Source organism: Brachycentrus maculatus, unplaced genomic scaffold, assembly GCF_059751285.1.
Source record: "Brachycentrus maculatus isolate JH-2025_06_01 unplaced genomic scaffold, ASM5975128v1 h1tg000194l, whole genome shotgun sequence".
Taxonomy (NCBI): domain Eukaryota; kingdom Metazoa; phylum Arthropoda; class Insecta; order Trichoptera; family Brachycentridae; genus Brachycentrus; species Brachycentrus maculatus.
Window position 1 is genome coordinate 600,236 of NW_028280945.1, and position 18,765 is coordinate 619,000.

Here is an 18,765-nt window from a genome sequence, read left to right on the forward strand (position 1 = left end):
CTTTGAAATTACTGACTCATATATATATATACTTAATTTTTAAACAAATTTTACCACTACGAAAAAAATCCACATGCTTAAGCTTACATATTTACGAGTAGATAAGTTATAACTCATTTGACATATTCCAAGTAAGGCTTAAAAGCTTTCATTAAGTCGAGAACAAAATCAATCATACATTAAAAACAAACAATTTGAATATAAAATAAGATCAAAAGAGACTTTCTTTCAGTTTTCTTTAGAGCAGTGATTCCCAAAGTGGTCTATATCGACCCCCAGGGGTCTACGACGACTTGGAAGGGGTATATGTCAGCGAAAAAAAAATTGGGGGTCCATGAAAAAGAAATGGAGGTCAACGACATCAAATTTATTCCTAAGACTAAAAGCATTTATTTTTTGCTTATTTATTTAATTTAAGAGAGAGTAATTTTAATTTGAATTAACCTTACATGTGTGTATTTTTTGAATTTTCATTACACTTTATAAATTATCATACACGTTATAAATTTCAATCTTTCAATGTGCACTACATACATCGACTTTCAAAAATACATTAGAAGATAGTGAATTTGCTGAAAAATAATATCAGGTAAGGAGGGATCTACCAAAAATCGAAAAACATGGCAAGGGGTCTACGAGACAAAAAAGTTTGGGAACCTCTGTTTTAGAGCTTCCATAGTGTTAAAGAGTGAGAAAGTTTTAGTCAGTAAATCAACAAACTAAAAACTCAAGAATAAAAAATAGAAAAATCTGTATATTTAAAAGTTTCAAACATTTATTACTCAAAAAGAAAATCGAATTCTATATACTCGCTTATGCTGAATTAATCCTATATAACATACTTTGCGCTGTATGATACATATAGATAATAGAACTAATATGGTCGCAGTGATATAAGGGATGTAGGATCCCTTGACTTCACAACGTTAACAAAAATCATACATATATGTTAAGGCCTATTATTCGTTAAATAGCAACTTAATCTTTTTTAAACCCAGGTAATATTTCAAAAAATAATTTTTTTGAAACGCCGTTTTTGAAAACTTATTTTGAAAAAATAAGTTTTTCTTCTAAAACAGATATTTTGTCCTCCTCCGTAGTGTAATGGTCAGCACGCTCGGCCACCGTTCTGGAGGTCCCGGGTTCGATTCTCAGGAGGGTCAATAAATATAAGTGGTTTTTTCACTCTAATATTTATTCCATATTACCCTTGACTGGTACCTGAAGCAGAAGGCTGATCACCTTTCATTCATGTGTTAACGACCAAGATAACACTGCGTTTGTATGATGCAGTGCCCTATGCACCATTGGGGTGGTGATAAGGATTTGAATGAAATGAAATGTAGTAACACTTTTTTTCAATACATATTCTTAAAATACAAAAATAACAATATGTATTCAAAATAAAATGGGCGTTACTTGACGTCCGGCTCTATGGATTGCTGGAAGCTTACTGAATTTTATTATTGCGAGTTTGGCCTTAATACTTTAGTTTTATGGCAGTAGGTTTTATTGTAAGTCGATCAATGTTGCCATTCTTGACTTCATTTTCTCACATTTCCCGCGTTTATCAAATTCCCCATGTTATGCAAACAATCGGAAAATGTACTCACCACCCAGAAATTAGGTCTAGGTTATCGCCTCTATTTAAGTGGCAACACTCAAAGTGAATTGGTTTACTGTTTGGTGTATGGAGACCTTTATTATTACCACTCACAGATACGCTAATGCCTCATAAAAAACAAGTAGTTCGATAAGAAGAGCGCGGAGAGGAATCCAGAAATGTTTTCGAGCGGTTCGATACAAATTTAATTATTTTACGCGTTTCTGTTAAAACGTTGGTAGACTTGTTATAAATAGAGATTTAACTACAGGGTGGCGCAAGTAAATTTAATTTTAATTTTAAAGAAATAACCAGCAAAACCCTTACTTATTTATTTATTTATTGGAAATCAACAGCCATTAACAAAAAAAAATATAAATAATAAATATACAATATAAGGAGCCGATAATGAGGCCAATTACTGATTTCACATTTTATACAACAATATAATATATATATATATATATATATATATATATATATATATATATATATATATATATATATATATATATATATATATATATATATATATATATATATATATATATATATATATATATATATATTTATATATATATATATATATATATATATATATATATATATATATATATATATATATATATATATATATATATATATATATATATATATATATATATATATATATATATATATATATATATATATATATATATATATATATATATATATATATATATATATATATATATATATATATATATATATATATATATATATATATATATATATATATATATATATATATATATATATATATTTATTTATATAAATATATATTTTAAACAACAAGAAAGAGTTAAAATACTATTAAGCTCAAAATAAAATGTGTTTACCTGATGTGGCTTGTGGTGTGGTATGGTGTGGTGTGTTGTATTATGTGTTGTGTATTTTGTGTTAGAGTAAAGAGTGTGCAAGGCCTAGAGTTATAGTCGTGAATTATCCCTAAGCCGAGTTCCGAACATGCTTCGCACATTACATTCAGAGGCTTGTCTGCAGGTAAGATAGTAAGGATAGGGAAGGTAAATGCAAAACTTCTTCTTCTTCTAACCCTTATCCCCACCAAATGGTGCATAGGGCACTGTATCGTAAAGAAGCTGTGTTATCTTGATCGTCAACTACACGATAGAAAGGTGATAAGCCTTTCGCTTCAGGTACCAGTCATGTTAAATAAATATTAGATTGAAAAATCACTAATATTTATTTTGACCCTATTACGCTATCCACTACGCTATGGAGGCGAACAATGTAAAACATATCGCTCACTCCTTTCAACAACGTCATATATCAATAATCGACAATTATCAGTTGTGCGTGTTTTCGGAATGCCCAAAAAATGTACTATATCCCAGTAAAAGCGGCATAGTGTTGTTTTTTAATTTTGAAGAAAAGGTTTTGTTTAATTATTTTTTTAAATATACTAAATATTTTTCAAATTGAGAAAACTAATTTAGGTTTTACCTAAAAAGATCTGTTACACGGTAAAAAGTTCAAAAAGTGGCTTGATATTGATTTTTAATACATTTTATTTTATTTTTAAACTTTAAAAACGATCTCCTGAAAATTCTAGTTTTTTTGATGTATGACGTTGTTGAAAGGAGTGAGCTATATGTAAAACATACATCACAAAAACCCAGATCAATTGAATTTATTTAAAATATTACTACCTGATTCTATGTTGCTATAATATTGAATTATGTAAAATAATTTTAGAGTTGATCATATGCGTAATTATTGTAATAAGGAAAACAATTGTTACGAACTTATTGATTTGACAATGAAGACAGATGTTCTGTGAAACAAACAAACTTAATCGAACCCAATTAAGTAATTCGGAGTAAAGTCGAATCTAAGGGGTCATAACGCGAATTTCATTTCAATTTAATTTACGGTACAAAAATAATTTTAAAAAATTCAGAATTACTTGATACTTTAATTTAAAAAATTCGGATTTGGTTTTTATTTTTCGCAAACATAATCTTCCCACTAATATAAAAAAATACTATAATTTATATTTGAAGCACTAACTTTGTGATTATGCATTTTATAATTAAAATGTAACTTTGTTTTAAAAGCACTTTAAACATATCATTATAACTTAGTTATAATGTCTACCGGTTTCGAAGCTTACCGCTTCTTTATTAAGACTGATTAATACTTGTCATTGATAAAGAAGCAGTTAGCTTATAATTAAGTTATAAAAAAATATTTATAGTGATGTTAAAACAAAGTTACATTTTAATTGAAAAAAAACTGTTTTAGGTTCAAATTCTGAGCAGTCTCACTACATAGTATATTTTTGGTTGGTTTGAACGTATTTGTTTAAATGTCATTATTACTGGAAAAAACGCATAAACCACCTCTATGTATCCTTGAAGCCCTAAATTTTCATCATATAGTTCTTCCATGGTTCCTCTACCGCTCCCTTTCAACTCTTTGCCTGATGCTTGTTTTCTTACCTTATTTTAAGCAATTTAAAATTTTATAAATAAACAATGTTGTAATTATTTGTCAATTCAAATACGATTAAATGTAATTTATGATTTTTCCCATTATTCTTTGCATAAGAGCTATCTGCCCTCTAATTTCAAACAGCTGTATAAAGTTCATTTAAACATTGACTCGTATCACTAGTCTGTTTTAGGTTGGTTAGAAGATATTGATTTTTATCAACAAACTCGCCAATATTCATTTATTATGTACAAGAAATTTAGTAAATAAATCAATAAAATTAAATTGAATTTGGGTCTCAAATATAAGTTCTGATTTTTTGCGTCTTGTCGGTGGAATTATGTTAGTTAAAATTTCGATAGATTTGGAATTTTGACTTCCATTTTCTTCTGCATAAAAATGATGTTTCTTGTCAAATTGAGACACTATTTATTTTCATCTTGTTCTGTGAATCAAGCACAATACCTTATGCATTATAACACATATTATTGACCACTATGGTATACTGACACAATACGAAACTGAACTTTAAATTAATTTAATATATTATTATATTATTTCGAGAAATAATATATCAATATGATCCGCAAAGTTGATGCTTTCAATATTCAAAACATAATATATTATTTACAACATTTTGAGTGTGTCCAAATACTTGTTCACAAAATCTGGATTATCTCCAGTTACAGAAGTTATTTTCATATTATTTTTTGACATCTCATCAAAGATGAAGAAGAATATGGAAGTCTTGGCATTTACGGGGCGGACGACCATCATAGGCTGGTTTAAGTGATCACTTTACACACGTGTAACATTCACCAATTCTACCCATTATTGACAACCACACTACTCAAATTCTTGGAAGTTCTATATATATGAACCAATTTAGAAACCTTGTTCTTGAATCACTAGAACTTCACTAGAGACATCTATTGGTGAGATGTAAAGAAGCTTTTTATTTATTATTTTACAATAGATGTCTCTAGTGAAGTTCTAGTGATTCAAGAACAAGGTTTCTAAATTGGTTCATATATATAGAACTTCCAAGAATTTGAGTAGTGTGGTTGTCAATAATGGGTAGAATTGGTGAATGTTACACGTGTGTAAAGTGATCACTTAAACCAGCCTATGACGGTCGTCAGCCCCGTAAATGCCCAGACTTCCATATTCTTCTTCATCTTTGATGAGATGTCAAAAAATAATATATTATATTATTATTTCTTTGAAGTATCACCACTTTACCACTGAGAAAAGATTGTATTATTCACTGAAGTAGTGGTCTTGATTTATCTCGTAATGAGCGCTTTTTACAAGATTTTTGCTGATCTAACAATGCCAAATTATTATTGGCGCATGTTTAAAAGGAGCCGCTCGATATTCACTAAATCGACGTCCTATCAATTCATATTTATTAGATATTAGATGAATGCGTTCAGTGTAAAACGAATCACATTTTTATTGCGTCACATCAATTTAAATCACAATTAGATATATCATATCACAATCGAATCATATCACATGATACATGTCTATGTATGTATTATATCAATTATTAAAATTATATATTTTTATTTAAAAAGTTAAATTTGTATACAATTTCATTCATTTTCTGTACATTTCTACTTAATACAATCTCATAACTTAGGTTGCGCTGAGCCTCTCCAAAAAAGAGACTGAGCTTGTGTACTTGGAGAGGGAGTTTTTTTTAATTTTTTTTTATAGAGATATGTTATACTCTTAAAAAAATATATATTACTGGGGAACATATATTTTTATACAGTTTGAGGGAGTTATCTTGTTTGTTAATTTTTATGGTACAGTGTGTATATGTTTACAGTGTTCGTTAGCTATTTTTAAGGGAGCTTGTATCTTTTATATTTTTAATTTCTGAAGGGAGGCTGTTGATTTATTTATTCCAGATTATAAGTAATTTTTTTGGTACATTTCTTTATCAGGGCGGTTTTTCAATAAATTTATTACAAGAATTTTAATCTATCTAGTTTTTGACATTGACTAAATGTGTATAAGCATTTAACGTCCAATATTTTTGTCAAAATCGTGGTAAGCGTTAATTAAGTAGTTGGAAAAAGGGGGGTTTCTTTGTTATTTCATCAACTTTGGGCATGTTCACTATTTCTCATTTTGAATGATCATCCCTTTTGCCCCATAATTCAAAGCGTAATAAGCATAAGTTTTAATTGATACATAATTTCCTTTTTATCTTTGTTATTAGTTACTTGTATTACAAACAAACAAAAAACACTCAATTTTTCTTTTATCTTTTCAGAATCGCAGGTGATGAAGCAGTGATAGAGATAATACATCAACAATTAAAAATATAAGTAAAAAAAAAACAATTAGTTACATGTAGAGGTTAAATGTTCAAAACAATTAGGTAATTAAAAAACAGATAGTTTGAAAAGTGGCATAATAATAACGAAAAAGTTATCAGTATGACGTTTTATCATTTAGTGGAAAATAAGTGAATTTAGTAAAAGACAATTGATTTAGCTGATAATAAGATAATTTACTAGTGACATTTTTACTGTTGAAAGTTTTCTAAAATGTCAATCGATTCGAATGTCGAGGGGCGGTTTTCCGTGACCAAAGTGGAGGGTGCAGAAGACAAGGCTAGCGGTTATGGCGGCTTGTCTACCAGCATCATCACGTCTCCGCTTCGAGACCACCCAGACGCGTCCGGAGGAATGTGGGAGGCAGATGGAGCAGCCAAACGGAAGAGATCCCTCGCCCAGATGACCAGAGAAGCACTGCCGAGATTGGACAATTACCGGAACTCAAAGCGGGCATTGAAAAGACCCAGTTTAGGAGAACTGCATGGTGATATCAAGGAAAAGGTAAAAACAACATTTATTTTAATATTTTATTGACATCTCAACAAAAATGGAGAAGAATGTGGAGGTCTGGGTATTTACAAGGTTTATGAACTGTCATAGGCTGGTTGAGTAATCACTTTACACACGAAGCGAAGTTTCTATGCTGAGCTTTTAAAATAAAACGGTAAACTCATTAATTTGTATGCGAGGTCCGAATCCTGGAAATAATCACACACACGAGAAACGCTAGAAAACATAATTATTTTGTTTAGCTCATAATTTGACCAGTTAATTTATTTACAATATTTTGAGTGTGTCCAAATATTTTTTCTAAATTATCTAGATTATCTTCAATTAGGAGTTATTTTTTATATTATTTTTTGGCATCTAATTGATATGATAAATAAAAAAAACAGGTGAATTATATTAATTGTCATCTCATCAAAGATGCAGAAGAATACGGAAGTCTGGGCATTTACGGGGCTGACGACCGTCACAGGCTGGTTTAAGAGATCACTTTACACTTAACGTAAATGCCCAGACTTTTATACTCTTCTTCATCTTTGATGAGATGTCAAATAATATGAAAAATAACTCCTATAATTGGAGATAATCCAGATTTGTGAACAAGTATTTGGACACACTCAAAATGTTGAATTATATGAAAAAAATATTACAATGTATTTTTTTAAGTGCTGATGCAATTTTTTCTAACTATGACAATCTTGGAAATGAAATTCTTGTCAACAAAGAAACTTTTAGAATAGGTTCCAACATTTTTATAACGGAAAAGAAAAGTTAGTGTCAAAAGGATAGGGAATTCAAAGTATGTGTAATACGTGTGTTGTAACATAAAATAGTACAAACTAGGGAATATATCGATCGACAGGGTGCAATGTAATAGGATTGTACTCGTAAAATAAACAACACCCTTTTTGCAGTCAAAAATTAAAAATTTGTGCTGTATATAAATACACAAAGAGTATTATTTATATTTTTAAATAAATTAAACTCATATTTTGTTTTTATCCACTTGATAATTGATATTTCATGTGATATTGATTTTCATGATATTATTTGACTATTTCATAAAAATAGAACCAACAATGAAAGTGGTTAAAAGCAATGTTACATAAGATTATTCGAGAAAAAGTTATGTATATATATGTATAGGTATATATATATATATATATATATATATATATATATATATATATATATATATATATATATATATATATATATATATATATATATATATATATATATATATATATATATATATATATATATATATATATATATATATATATATATATATATATATATATATATATATATAAATACATATATTTATATTTATATTTATTTATATAGAAACATATTTTATTTACGTTAGGTGCTATTGCATTTTATGTAAAAAAAATGGTTAAATGATGATTAAAAACTACAGAAAAAATAATAAATAATTATTTTGTTACAATCTTCCCTGTGAATATTGTATCAAGTCTTTTCACATATTATGTAGGCTAAGAAGTTTTCGTGTGTATAGGTTAAAAGTAAAAATACTAGCAACAAAGTTTTTTTCTGAAATGATACGGTTCCTTTTGCCACGACCCCTAATTTGGTAGACAGAATTTTTGTTCCCTTAGTTTCTCATATCCTTCGACATTTGAGGTGATATTTGAGGGCGACAGGGTAAAGACGTCAACCATAATAAACACATAAGTCATCCCATACTTTTGCTCCAAAACACGTCAACTATTTATGAGAAATAATATACCTTTTCTTCAAATAGAAGTTTGAAATTGAGAACTATTCAAAATAATTTAAGAATCAATTTGATATATGCAGGTTCATAGATAGTATAGTTTTTTTTTTATAATTCTTTCCCAAGTCCTACCATTTTTATTTTATTTTTTATGATAAAGTTGTCTCGAGTAAAATATCTCTATTTTGCGGCTAACCAAAAGAAATGGTGCTCTTTTTATCGGATCATAAAGTTGGTTAGAAATAGTTTTGGGTATAAGGCCAAAATATTTTTCAATATTGGATAATTTTTTGTGCTGGGTGAATTGTCAAAAGGGGAATACTACTTAACGGTGGATTTGGACCCTATTTTTCCCCGGCGATATTGTATAAATATAACAGTCGAACCCAGTGTAAAATGTGGGATGATATTTATGTGCTTGTCTCCCCTACATGTATCAAATTTCTGCCAATATCTCGCTGTTTGTGAGACATCAATAATTATATTTATAGAATCTTCTCCGTATCCATGGTATTTTCCCTTTGAGGGGAGATGGTGAATGCTTGTCATGTTGTTGTTTATGTGGTTATATTATACATATACGTAATTAATTTTCTATTCAATTGATATAAGTTTGATATCAAGTAGGAAGCAATGAATGGTTTGTTTATTGAAGAATTCAGTAATAAACTGTACGAGGAAATGATTCGGTTGATATCTTTGATTTACATCGTTATAATTAAACAGTAACTAAATTATTTTTTTACAGGACACGAAAAAATCTATGTTGATATTGGAGAGATGTAATTTTTTTTATAATATTTACTTTCTAGTATTTTGTGTAATCAAAGATAATTGAAAATGTTTTTCTCACTTATTTTTTTTTTTTTTTAAATGTTAACAATATTAGTATATGACCACTCACCGTTCATCGAGTCAAAATTTGTTACATTTTCGAAATCCTCTAATATCCCAAAAAAATCTTTCCTCAAATTAAAAATAACGTTATTGAAAGAAGTTTTAATAAATGCCTTCAAGATAAGAAATGATCGGTGAGTGGTTATATACTAAAATTGTTAACATTTTTGTAAAAAAATAAATAGGTAAAATTGACTAACCACAAAGTAAATGCTTTAAATATTGATAATATTGAGAATAATGCTTTTATTAATTACAAGCACATTTTATTATTTTTATTTATTATATATTTTTTAATAATAGCTAAATACGTATGTTGTTTTTAACCAAGTTTTTATTTCATTCTGTTATGGTATAAAAAAATATATTTTTGGCAAATAACTACCCCTAACATTGATACAACCGTCGACATTTTTGGGAACTTTCTATGACGAGGCATAGTATCCCGCTTGAAATATTGGAATGTTCGCTTTCATATCGGTAAGAGACTGGACGATTGATGATTGATTACATCTTACTTTCCAGAAAGCACCGCATAAAAAGTATGGTGGTGTCACATATAGCGATTTGGGTGGCCGAGTGGTCATACGATATCGCCAAATTTGAAGATGATGCTCACGAGATATTTGACGCAAAACGGTCATAAATTATTTACGCATTTCTGCTTACATTTTCAGCAAATTCAGTGATCATTTTTACGAAATATCAAAGAAAACATAGAATGACAAGAAATACGAAAACGGTGCTAATTTTTCATCTCCATACTATTTTCTTATAATTTCAAAAAGAATTTTCATTTAAAAAATATAGCATGGTACATAATTTCTCAAAATGAAAATAATTAGTTGGTAAAATTGCACAATTTTATCGTATTTTAATTTAGTATTTTTTACATCAAGGGACATAATATTTTGTTTATAACATATATTTTACTTAAACATATGTTTTACTTAAAACATTGTATACATAACAAGTAGCTTGTCTAACTTAAATAAGCTTGCACGAGTGCGAGTCATTCTTTATTTTATAGGATATTACTTACTTTTTCACTTTATTTTTTATAAAAACCATTGCTTTTATATACTTTTAATTTGACCAGTTGATAATGAAATATTTTTTATTCGATATATGAAGATACATTCATTAGATATGTCAACGATTTAAAGCATATTTTATCTTCATCTTCAAACCCTTCTTCGCACTCGATGGTGCATAGAGCACTGAATCATATAAACGCAGTGTTATCTTGATCATTAACACATGGAGGAAAGGTGATCAGCCCTCCGCTTCAGGCACTAGTCCGGGTTAAAATTGAATAAATATAAGAATTAAAAAATCACTTATATTTATTTGATCCCGGGACCTCCAGTACGATAGCCCAGGTGCTGACCATTACACTATGGAGGTGGAAATTATTTATAAACATATTTTTATACGAAGGGTATAAGATTTTGGATCGTGGGCAGTCGAGGTAAATTATAGAGTGACGGGGGGTTTTCCACTATAGTGCATATTTGCGTATCAAGTATGTACATATTGTATCTATAGTAAATAAATAGTGGGCGAAGAGTCGGTAAACACGTGTTTATCCAGTTGCAAGAAAAGCAATTTCAGCGTTAGTTTCCAAGAACGTTCTGGAAATTGTTTCATTAGCTGTAAATTGTGGGTTAACCGACCCCTATTGTCTGGGATACGTTGGAGCACTATTATAAAACTCATTTCAACGTTCCTAGGTGTACGTACCTCCTATTATTTTGCAAAAGCATTTAGGTCTATTACGGATCTAATGGTGCAGAGGACACCGCATAGGACTGTTGTGGTGTTTACTTGACGGTGATTTATTGATAATTAGCCTCTGTGGTGTAATGGTTAGCGTGTTTAGCTACCTTTCTGGAGGTCCCGGGTTCGATTCTCGGGGGGAGGGGGGTGAAAATAAATATTGGTGATTTTACACTCTAAAGGTGGAGATTGACCGGAGCATTTTGTCGTAACATAACGTCGTAACATCGCTCGCGGCGAGCATCAGCGAGCATCCGAAACTATGGATGGAGCGCTCGGCTCGCTGTACTGACTATACGAATGCTCGCATCGTAACGTGTTACGTTACGACGAAATGCTCCGGTCAGTCTCCACCTTAATATTAATCTGATATTACTGGTCCCCGAAGCGCAGGAGTGATCACTTGCCTTCATGAAAGCAACTATCAAGATAACTCTGCGTCAATACGATGTAATACATGTAAATTAAACTAATCACAATCCGAAAATTTAAACTGCGTTTTACAAATAAAATCTCAATCGTCACAAAAAAATGCTTTGCGAATTTGTAATCAGAGGAAAATGTTCCAAGAAAACCAGAAATTCTATTTTTTTGAGATGGGAGCTGCATTTATTATTTACCTTACTTATTATGTACGAGGTACGAGGTTTATAGATCATTGTGTGGTTTTTGTTTCTTCTAACTAAAAAATATTTTTCATTGTATTGAATAGAAGTGATAATCTAGTATGGGCCATTAAGAAATTCTTATTAATTTTGAAAAAATAAAACAACACAGTTTTAATCTCTTTTTATTGGTACACTTATTCCAACCGTATTACAATTAGTACATAAACCCTGACAATGACAAGGTTCTTGTCGAAACCGTTTGGAAAAAGTGTACCAATAAAAAGTGGTTAAAACAAAGTTAAATGTGCCACAAAGTATCTGCGAAAAACATTCAAGAAAATCTTATTGATTTAATGAACAAAAAGTCAAATTTTGTCGATCTGTGTTATCAATAATTCTTCTTCTTCTAACTCTTATCCACACCCAATGGTGCATGGCGCACTGCATCGTATTGACGCAGTGTTATCTCGATCGCTAATTGCATGAAGGCAAGGCGATCAGTCCTGTGCTCCTTATGCAAATAAATATGAGAATGCAAGTCACTGATATTTATTTAGACCCTCATGGGAATCGAACCCGAGACCTCTGCGATTGTAGCCTAACGCGATTACCACTACACTACGGAGACCTGCACGAATATCGCTCACTCCTTTCAAGAACGTCATAAATCAAGAAACTTGATTTTTCAGAAAAACGTTTTTAAAGTTAAAAAATGTAATACAATGTATTAAAAATAAATATCAAGCCACTTATTGAACTTTTTACTGTGTAACGGATCTTTTTGGGTAAAACCTGAAGGTTTTTTCTCCATTTGAAAAATATTTTTTTTATTTAAAAAAATAATTAAACAATACCTTTTCCTCAAAATGCAAAAACAACACTTTCTGCCCTGTAGCGGGTAAATATTATGTTAAAAATATGCCTCTTTTGCTGGGATATGGTACATTTTCTAGGCATTCCGAAAACATGCACAACGGAAAATTGACAATTTTTGATTTATGACGTTCTTGAAAGGAGTGAGCGATATGTACGAGTCCTTTGTGGATGTCCCTTGTGACCGCTACTAGACAGTATACAATCAGACCTAAAGCAATAAACTGAACAGTTTTATAACATCTCCTATTATGATTATTGATTAGCGGTGGCTTTCCAATAATTTGTAATACGAATCACTTAGCTATCACTTAGCTCGCATTAACTTATTAAATGTAGGTAATAAATTCCGAGAATAATGTACTTCACACAATCATGACGTTTTCAAACAATCAATAATGCCTCTGTGTGCCATGACGTCAGTTTGCAAAAGAATCAATAAAAATATTTAACAACATTTACAAGGTGCTCTGAAAATAAGTGATCACAGCCATATTAACATATTTTTTTTAATTTCTTTAACTTTATTTATGTGTATTTGTTGGTATATATATTTATATTTTCAAAATATAAAACAAACACACACACAGACACATACAAACAGACGCATACACACAGACACACACAAACACGTTATTTTATTTTATATTAAACGGTGCCCGGAAACAAATGTTATTTTATTATTTATATTCAAAGCATTTACTTTGTGGTCAAACATTTTAATTGATATTAGTAATGTTAGTAAATAACCACTCACCGACTACTTCTGTCTACCGGTTTCGAGACGTACCCGTCTCTTCGTCAGGACATACACTACAATTTAACAATCATGCGAACAACACTACACCACACCCACATTTCCCAAAAGTTTCCCAAAAACATGGTGGGACTAACAACTCGCTCTGCATGTTTTGCATGTGTAGTGATAGTGTATATGAATAGTACTAAGTGGGTGTGGTGTAGTGTTGTTCGCATGATTGTTAAATTGTAGTGTATGTCCTGACGAAAAGACGGGTACGTCCCGAAACCGGTAGACAGAAGTAGTCGGTGAGTGGTTATTTACTAACATTACTCAATTAAAATGTTATTTTAATTGAAAAACAGTTTACGGTAATGGCAGTGTCATCTGTTGAATATATTAGAAACATTTGTATATTTCTTTTCGATTTTGTATACTGTTATTTGTGTTTATCAACTTTCGGTTGGTATTTTATGATAATATATGTATATAATGTTTATGCCATATAAACCGTAGAGCCTAGCACACTTCACCACAAGATTTGAAATAAAAATTAATAAATTCCTAAATACTTGTTAAAACGATTTCTAAATATATATTTCTGAGTAAGCTTTGAAAGTCTTAATTCATATTTGATACACCTTCGCTGGAACGAGCTTATTTGGGTAGTTAACGATTTCATAGAGTTATCTTCCCACACACTAGACTGGCTTAAAGAACGAGGATCAACATAAGAATGAATTATTTTCAGGCAACGCATAAACCTACAATCTCTAACACATTTTGAAATAATCTCGTTGCTCCAATATGATATGAAAGACAGGAGATTTTGATATATTTAACAAAAAACCGGAAAAATCGGTATGAAAAAATCTATCTATTACACGTTTTTTTTCAGAATTTTATTTATTTGTTAAAAATATTGCAGCTTTGTATTTTATTTATTATTTTGTACATTTACTTATTTTGTTGGATTATTTTTCATGTGTTTTTTTTATAAATATTTTATTTGCGGAAACCTACGTGTGTGTCTTGACGGTGTATTTTTTTCTACGTACTTAGTAAAAATATTTTTCGATATTTTTAAATATCTTTTTTAACATATTATAAACACAGGAAAAGATCAAATCTAAACTTATCATACAATTCTTAATAAATTTACTGTTTATCATTTACACATTCCACTATTTTCCCTTAGCATATAATACATACATTTTATCAAACGTATTTAGTTGGGAAGATAAATTATATCTCATTGTCCTATAAACTACATATCTTGTTTATTTACGATTGTGAAAATAATTTACTAAGAAAAAATATTTTTCGATTCTTTATACGATTGAAATACGGAGACACTTCTTTAAAGCATTTATTGAAAATGGCATAAATAAATACACATATTTTTTATTAAAAATGACGCACGATATAACGCGTTTCTATATTTTCCAGTGGCATGTTTTTCTTGTTCAAAGGGGTTACATCACTTTGGAGCTTTATATATTCACATATTAGTTTATGAATAATTAGAAAAATAAATATTTGAAAAATTGCTGAAGAAATGAGGGACCCTTTTTTTAAAACCCTTCCTAAGGTGGGTATGAATCTTCTGTAATTTTTCCTTAAATCATAACAAAAAGTATCAACTTTTAAGAATAGTATTAGCTATCGGTTGACGTAATGGATGAGGTTTTGTTTTAAATTTTGGAAATGATAGACTAAAAACTCTTTTTTTATCGAAATTTTGAGTTTAAAATTTTTATAACGCTTCAACATGGCTTCCAATCAAAATCAAAAACATCTTACGTCAGTTGGTAGATAATATCATTAAAAATATGTATCATAGATTAAAGATTTTTATAACATGAAGCAATATCTGCCGACCAACCAAAAAACGATTTCAGAAAAAAAATAACAAAAAATGTTGGTACAATAAATCTCCTAAAGGTTTGGTTAATGTCATTAATATCACTTTATGTAGAAACGAATTGATTTAACTAATATTGGTTCAATTTTCAATAGGTTCCAGGTATAAACCCTAAGTGAAACTATTTCTGACGAGTTACGTAAACATCAATCGAATTAACTATCATAATGATATTATCATCGTTAATCGTCATTTGTATAATATAAGGTATACAGTATATTTACTGATCTGATTTGATCAATATTCGCATGTAGTCAATATCAATATAAAACATTTTTTTTTCGTAAATAAAAACGGTTCATTAATCTAAAACATCTTCTAGCTCAGGGGTTCCCAATCTTTTTCAGCCCGCGGCGTACTTACTAGTTTAGTATTTTGTCATGGCGCCCTTCATTAGTAAGCTATTTGGAATAGATAATGTGACTATGTATATATGTATATACATTATAGTCGAAAGAAATAGGTACCCACAATAACAGTAGTTGAGTAGAAAGTTGCTAGCTCTCGAAATAGAAATTGTTGCTTTATAGGTAAGCGAGAATATTTGTGGTTTCGGATAATGATAGAGGATCGACTCACGGCGCCCCTCTTGACTTTCTACGGCGCACCAGGGCGCCGCGGCGCCCACTTTGGGAACCCCTATTCTAGCTCATGCATGCGTCATGTTCTTCTGGGATAACCTCGGTTCGAATTCTAGCACAGAAAAAATATTTTTTACTATAATAAATGTCCGACTCCATAGTGTAGTGGTTAACTACCATGCTGGTGGTCCCGAGTTTGATTCCCAAGAGGGTCAAAATAAATATTAGTGATTTTTCATTTCATTATTTATTTAATATGACCCTAGTTAAGTATCTGAAGCGCAAGGTTGTATCACCTTTCCTTCGTGAATTTAACGATCAAAATGACTCTGCTTCTAGTACAGATAAGGGTTAGAAAATAATATGACGAATTAGTGTCATTGTTTTTTTACGCGCATTGAAAATAATAAAAATAATTAATTTGACAGTCACCTAATGGTAATATTCTATTTTAATTGAAATATTACTTGGTAAATAATCCTATTTAATAAATGAAAGTAGTATTAAACAAGTAAAATAGAAATTTAAAAAATTATTAAAGAAAATAATAATCGGATCTGATTCTGTACGATAAAGTATTGCCAAGGAATAGAATCGGAGAAATATAAATTATGTAATTCTGATGAGTGATGATAAAGAATGAGTACCGATGAAATAGCAAACCTTTAAATGATTTATACTGATTTGATTGATTTATACTGACTGGACCGATCGCTGGAATAAATCAAATCCTCGTCACTCTCATCTGTGTTAGTATAAGATTTTCTCTAGACCAGTGGTTCTGAAGTCAGGGAGCACTATTGATCACAAGGAAAATTCGTGGTACACCAAAACTAAATATCCAAAAACATATAAACATAACTTTTATTAAAAATAAACCTGATTATTTTATTACACAGAAGTTGAAATTACATTAATTTAAAAAAATACATAAGAATATAAATACTCCAATGAAACGTTTTGAGGCGAAAATGATTTAATGTGACTGAGCTTTTCAGCTTTTACGGATTTCAGCGATATTAGGTTTAATATTTGATACAGCTACTCTCATTTTTTCATTCAAATTGCTAAACCAAGGTTCACAAATCCTTTCATTGAACCCACTGTTGATGAAGCACTGTCTGTACAAATTCCTACACATAACTTCCAAAATATTTTCAATTTTTCTAAGTATGATCATAAAGATATACTCAAGTCGCACAATAAATGAGCAAACATTAAATTTTGGTTTTCGCAATTTCGCAGGACACTTGCAACAAGCTCGCAGAGCACCAGTGCTTCGCGGAACACAGGTTAAGAGCCACTGCTCTAGACTGTTTATTGGTTATATTCTACAAAAGAATTTAACGATTCAATTTTAAAATAATGGGAATCAGTAAAAAAAACTAATAATGTAATGTCGTATTAAATTAATTAACTAAATAACCATCACGCCGCTTCTCCGCAGGGGTAGGCAGAAAGAATATAACGCCCCACCACTCTGTCTTTGAAAACATGCCTCGCCTCTTCCACGTTCATGCATCTTCTCATACGCACCCGCCGATTGTTTCGACTCCTAACCTGACCGATTTCAAGTATTTGGCATACCTGATCGTGCCAAGTTTTTCTCGGTCTTCCTCTGCTCCTTTTTCAATTGGAAATTAATTAAATTCCTTAAAAACGTATAAATGCAGTGCTACGCATTCCATGGACCAATATGGTCATCAACGCAAATGTGCTCCAAAGAGCAAGAGCAGGGAGATAGTTGCTGACTGATATCAAGGTCCGGAAGGTGTCTTATCTGGGGCATGTGCTAAGAGGAGAGAAGTACAAGCTATTGTACCTAATCATAAAAGGAAAAATAGAAGGTCGACGAGGTGTGGGCAGAAGACAGATCTCCTGGCTCTGGAATATACGAGATTAGGCAGGGATCAGGAACGTCGAAGCGCTGTTTAGAGATGCCTAAGACAAGAACAATTACTTTCAAGTGATAGTCGACGTCAGGGGGACCTGACGTGATGCGTATAAAATAATGTAGTGTCACTTGTCTGCATCTGTCATTGTGTGTCAATTTAAAAAGTCATCTTATATTATCAAAAAAGGTAATTGAATAGCAAACATCCAACTGACAAGTAAAACGGTCATGTATCATAGAAATATAAGAAAATTTACAGTTGTCAAATAAAAATCTTTCTCCTCTTCTAATCCTTATCCGTACCCAATGGTGCATACGGTACTGTATCGTAAAGGTTGCTGATAATTTTTTTTTTATAAAATTAAATATTTATTGTAACTGCAGACAGTTGGTAGAATTCCATATTGAATTGTTGGGGAACATATCCAAAATAGAACAAGGTTTGTTGGATTGAATTCTTCATTTATTTATGTATATTTTAATACGTGACGCGTTTCGTCTTCTTAGGACATTATCAAACACTCGTTTAGTGTTTAATAATGTCCTAAGAAGACGAAACGCATCACGTATTAACATGTACATAAATAAATGTAGAGTTCAATCCAACAAACCTTGTTATATTTTGGATATATTCCCCAACAATTAAATACATCATGAGGCTTATTATCGAGGTTTCAAGTATTTTCTTATGTTAATGAATTTTTGAAAAATGACTATAAATTAATCGGGGTTGTAAGTACCGTCGTTTTTTCTACTCCTCATTCTG

General features: G+C 30.5%; 1 protein-coding gene across 1 annotated transcript in view; it reads left to right on the top strand.

Moving 5' to 3' along the window:
• NKCC (sodium potassium chloride cotransporter) overlaps positions 1-18,765 on the top strand; it is a 68,305-nt gene that overhangs the window by 14,376 nt on the left and 35,164 nt on the right. The window contains exon 2 of the mRNA XM_088262957.1: positions 6,387-6,954. Within this exon, the coding sequence (XP_088119083.1) occupies positions 6,664-6,954 (291 nt within the window). The 5' untranslated portion in view covers positions 6,387-6,663. The remainder of the gene's footprint in view (positions 1-6,386; positions 6,955-18,765) is intronic.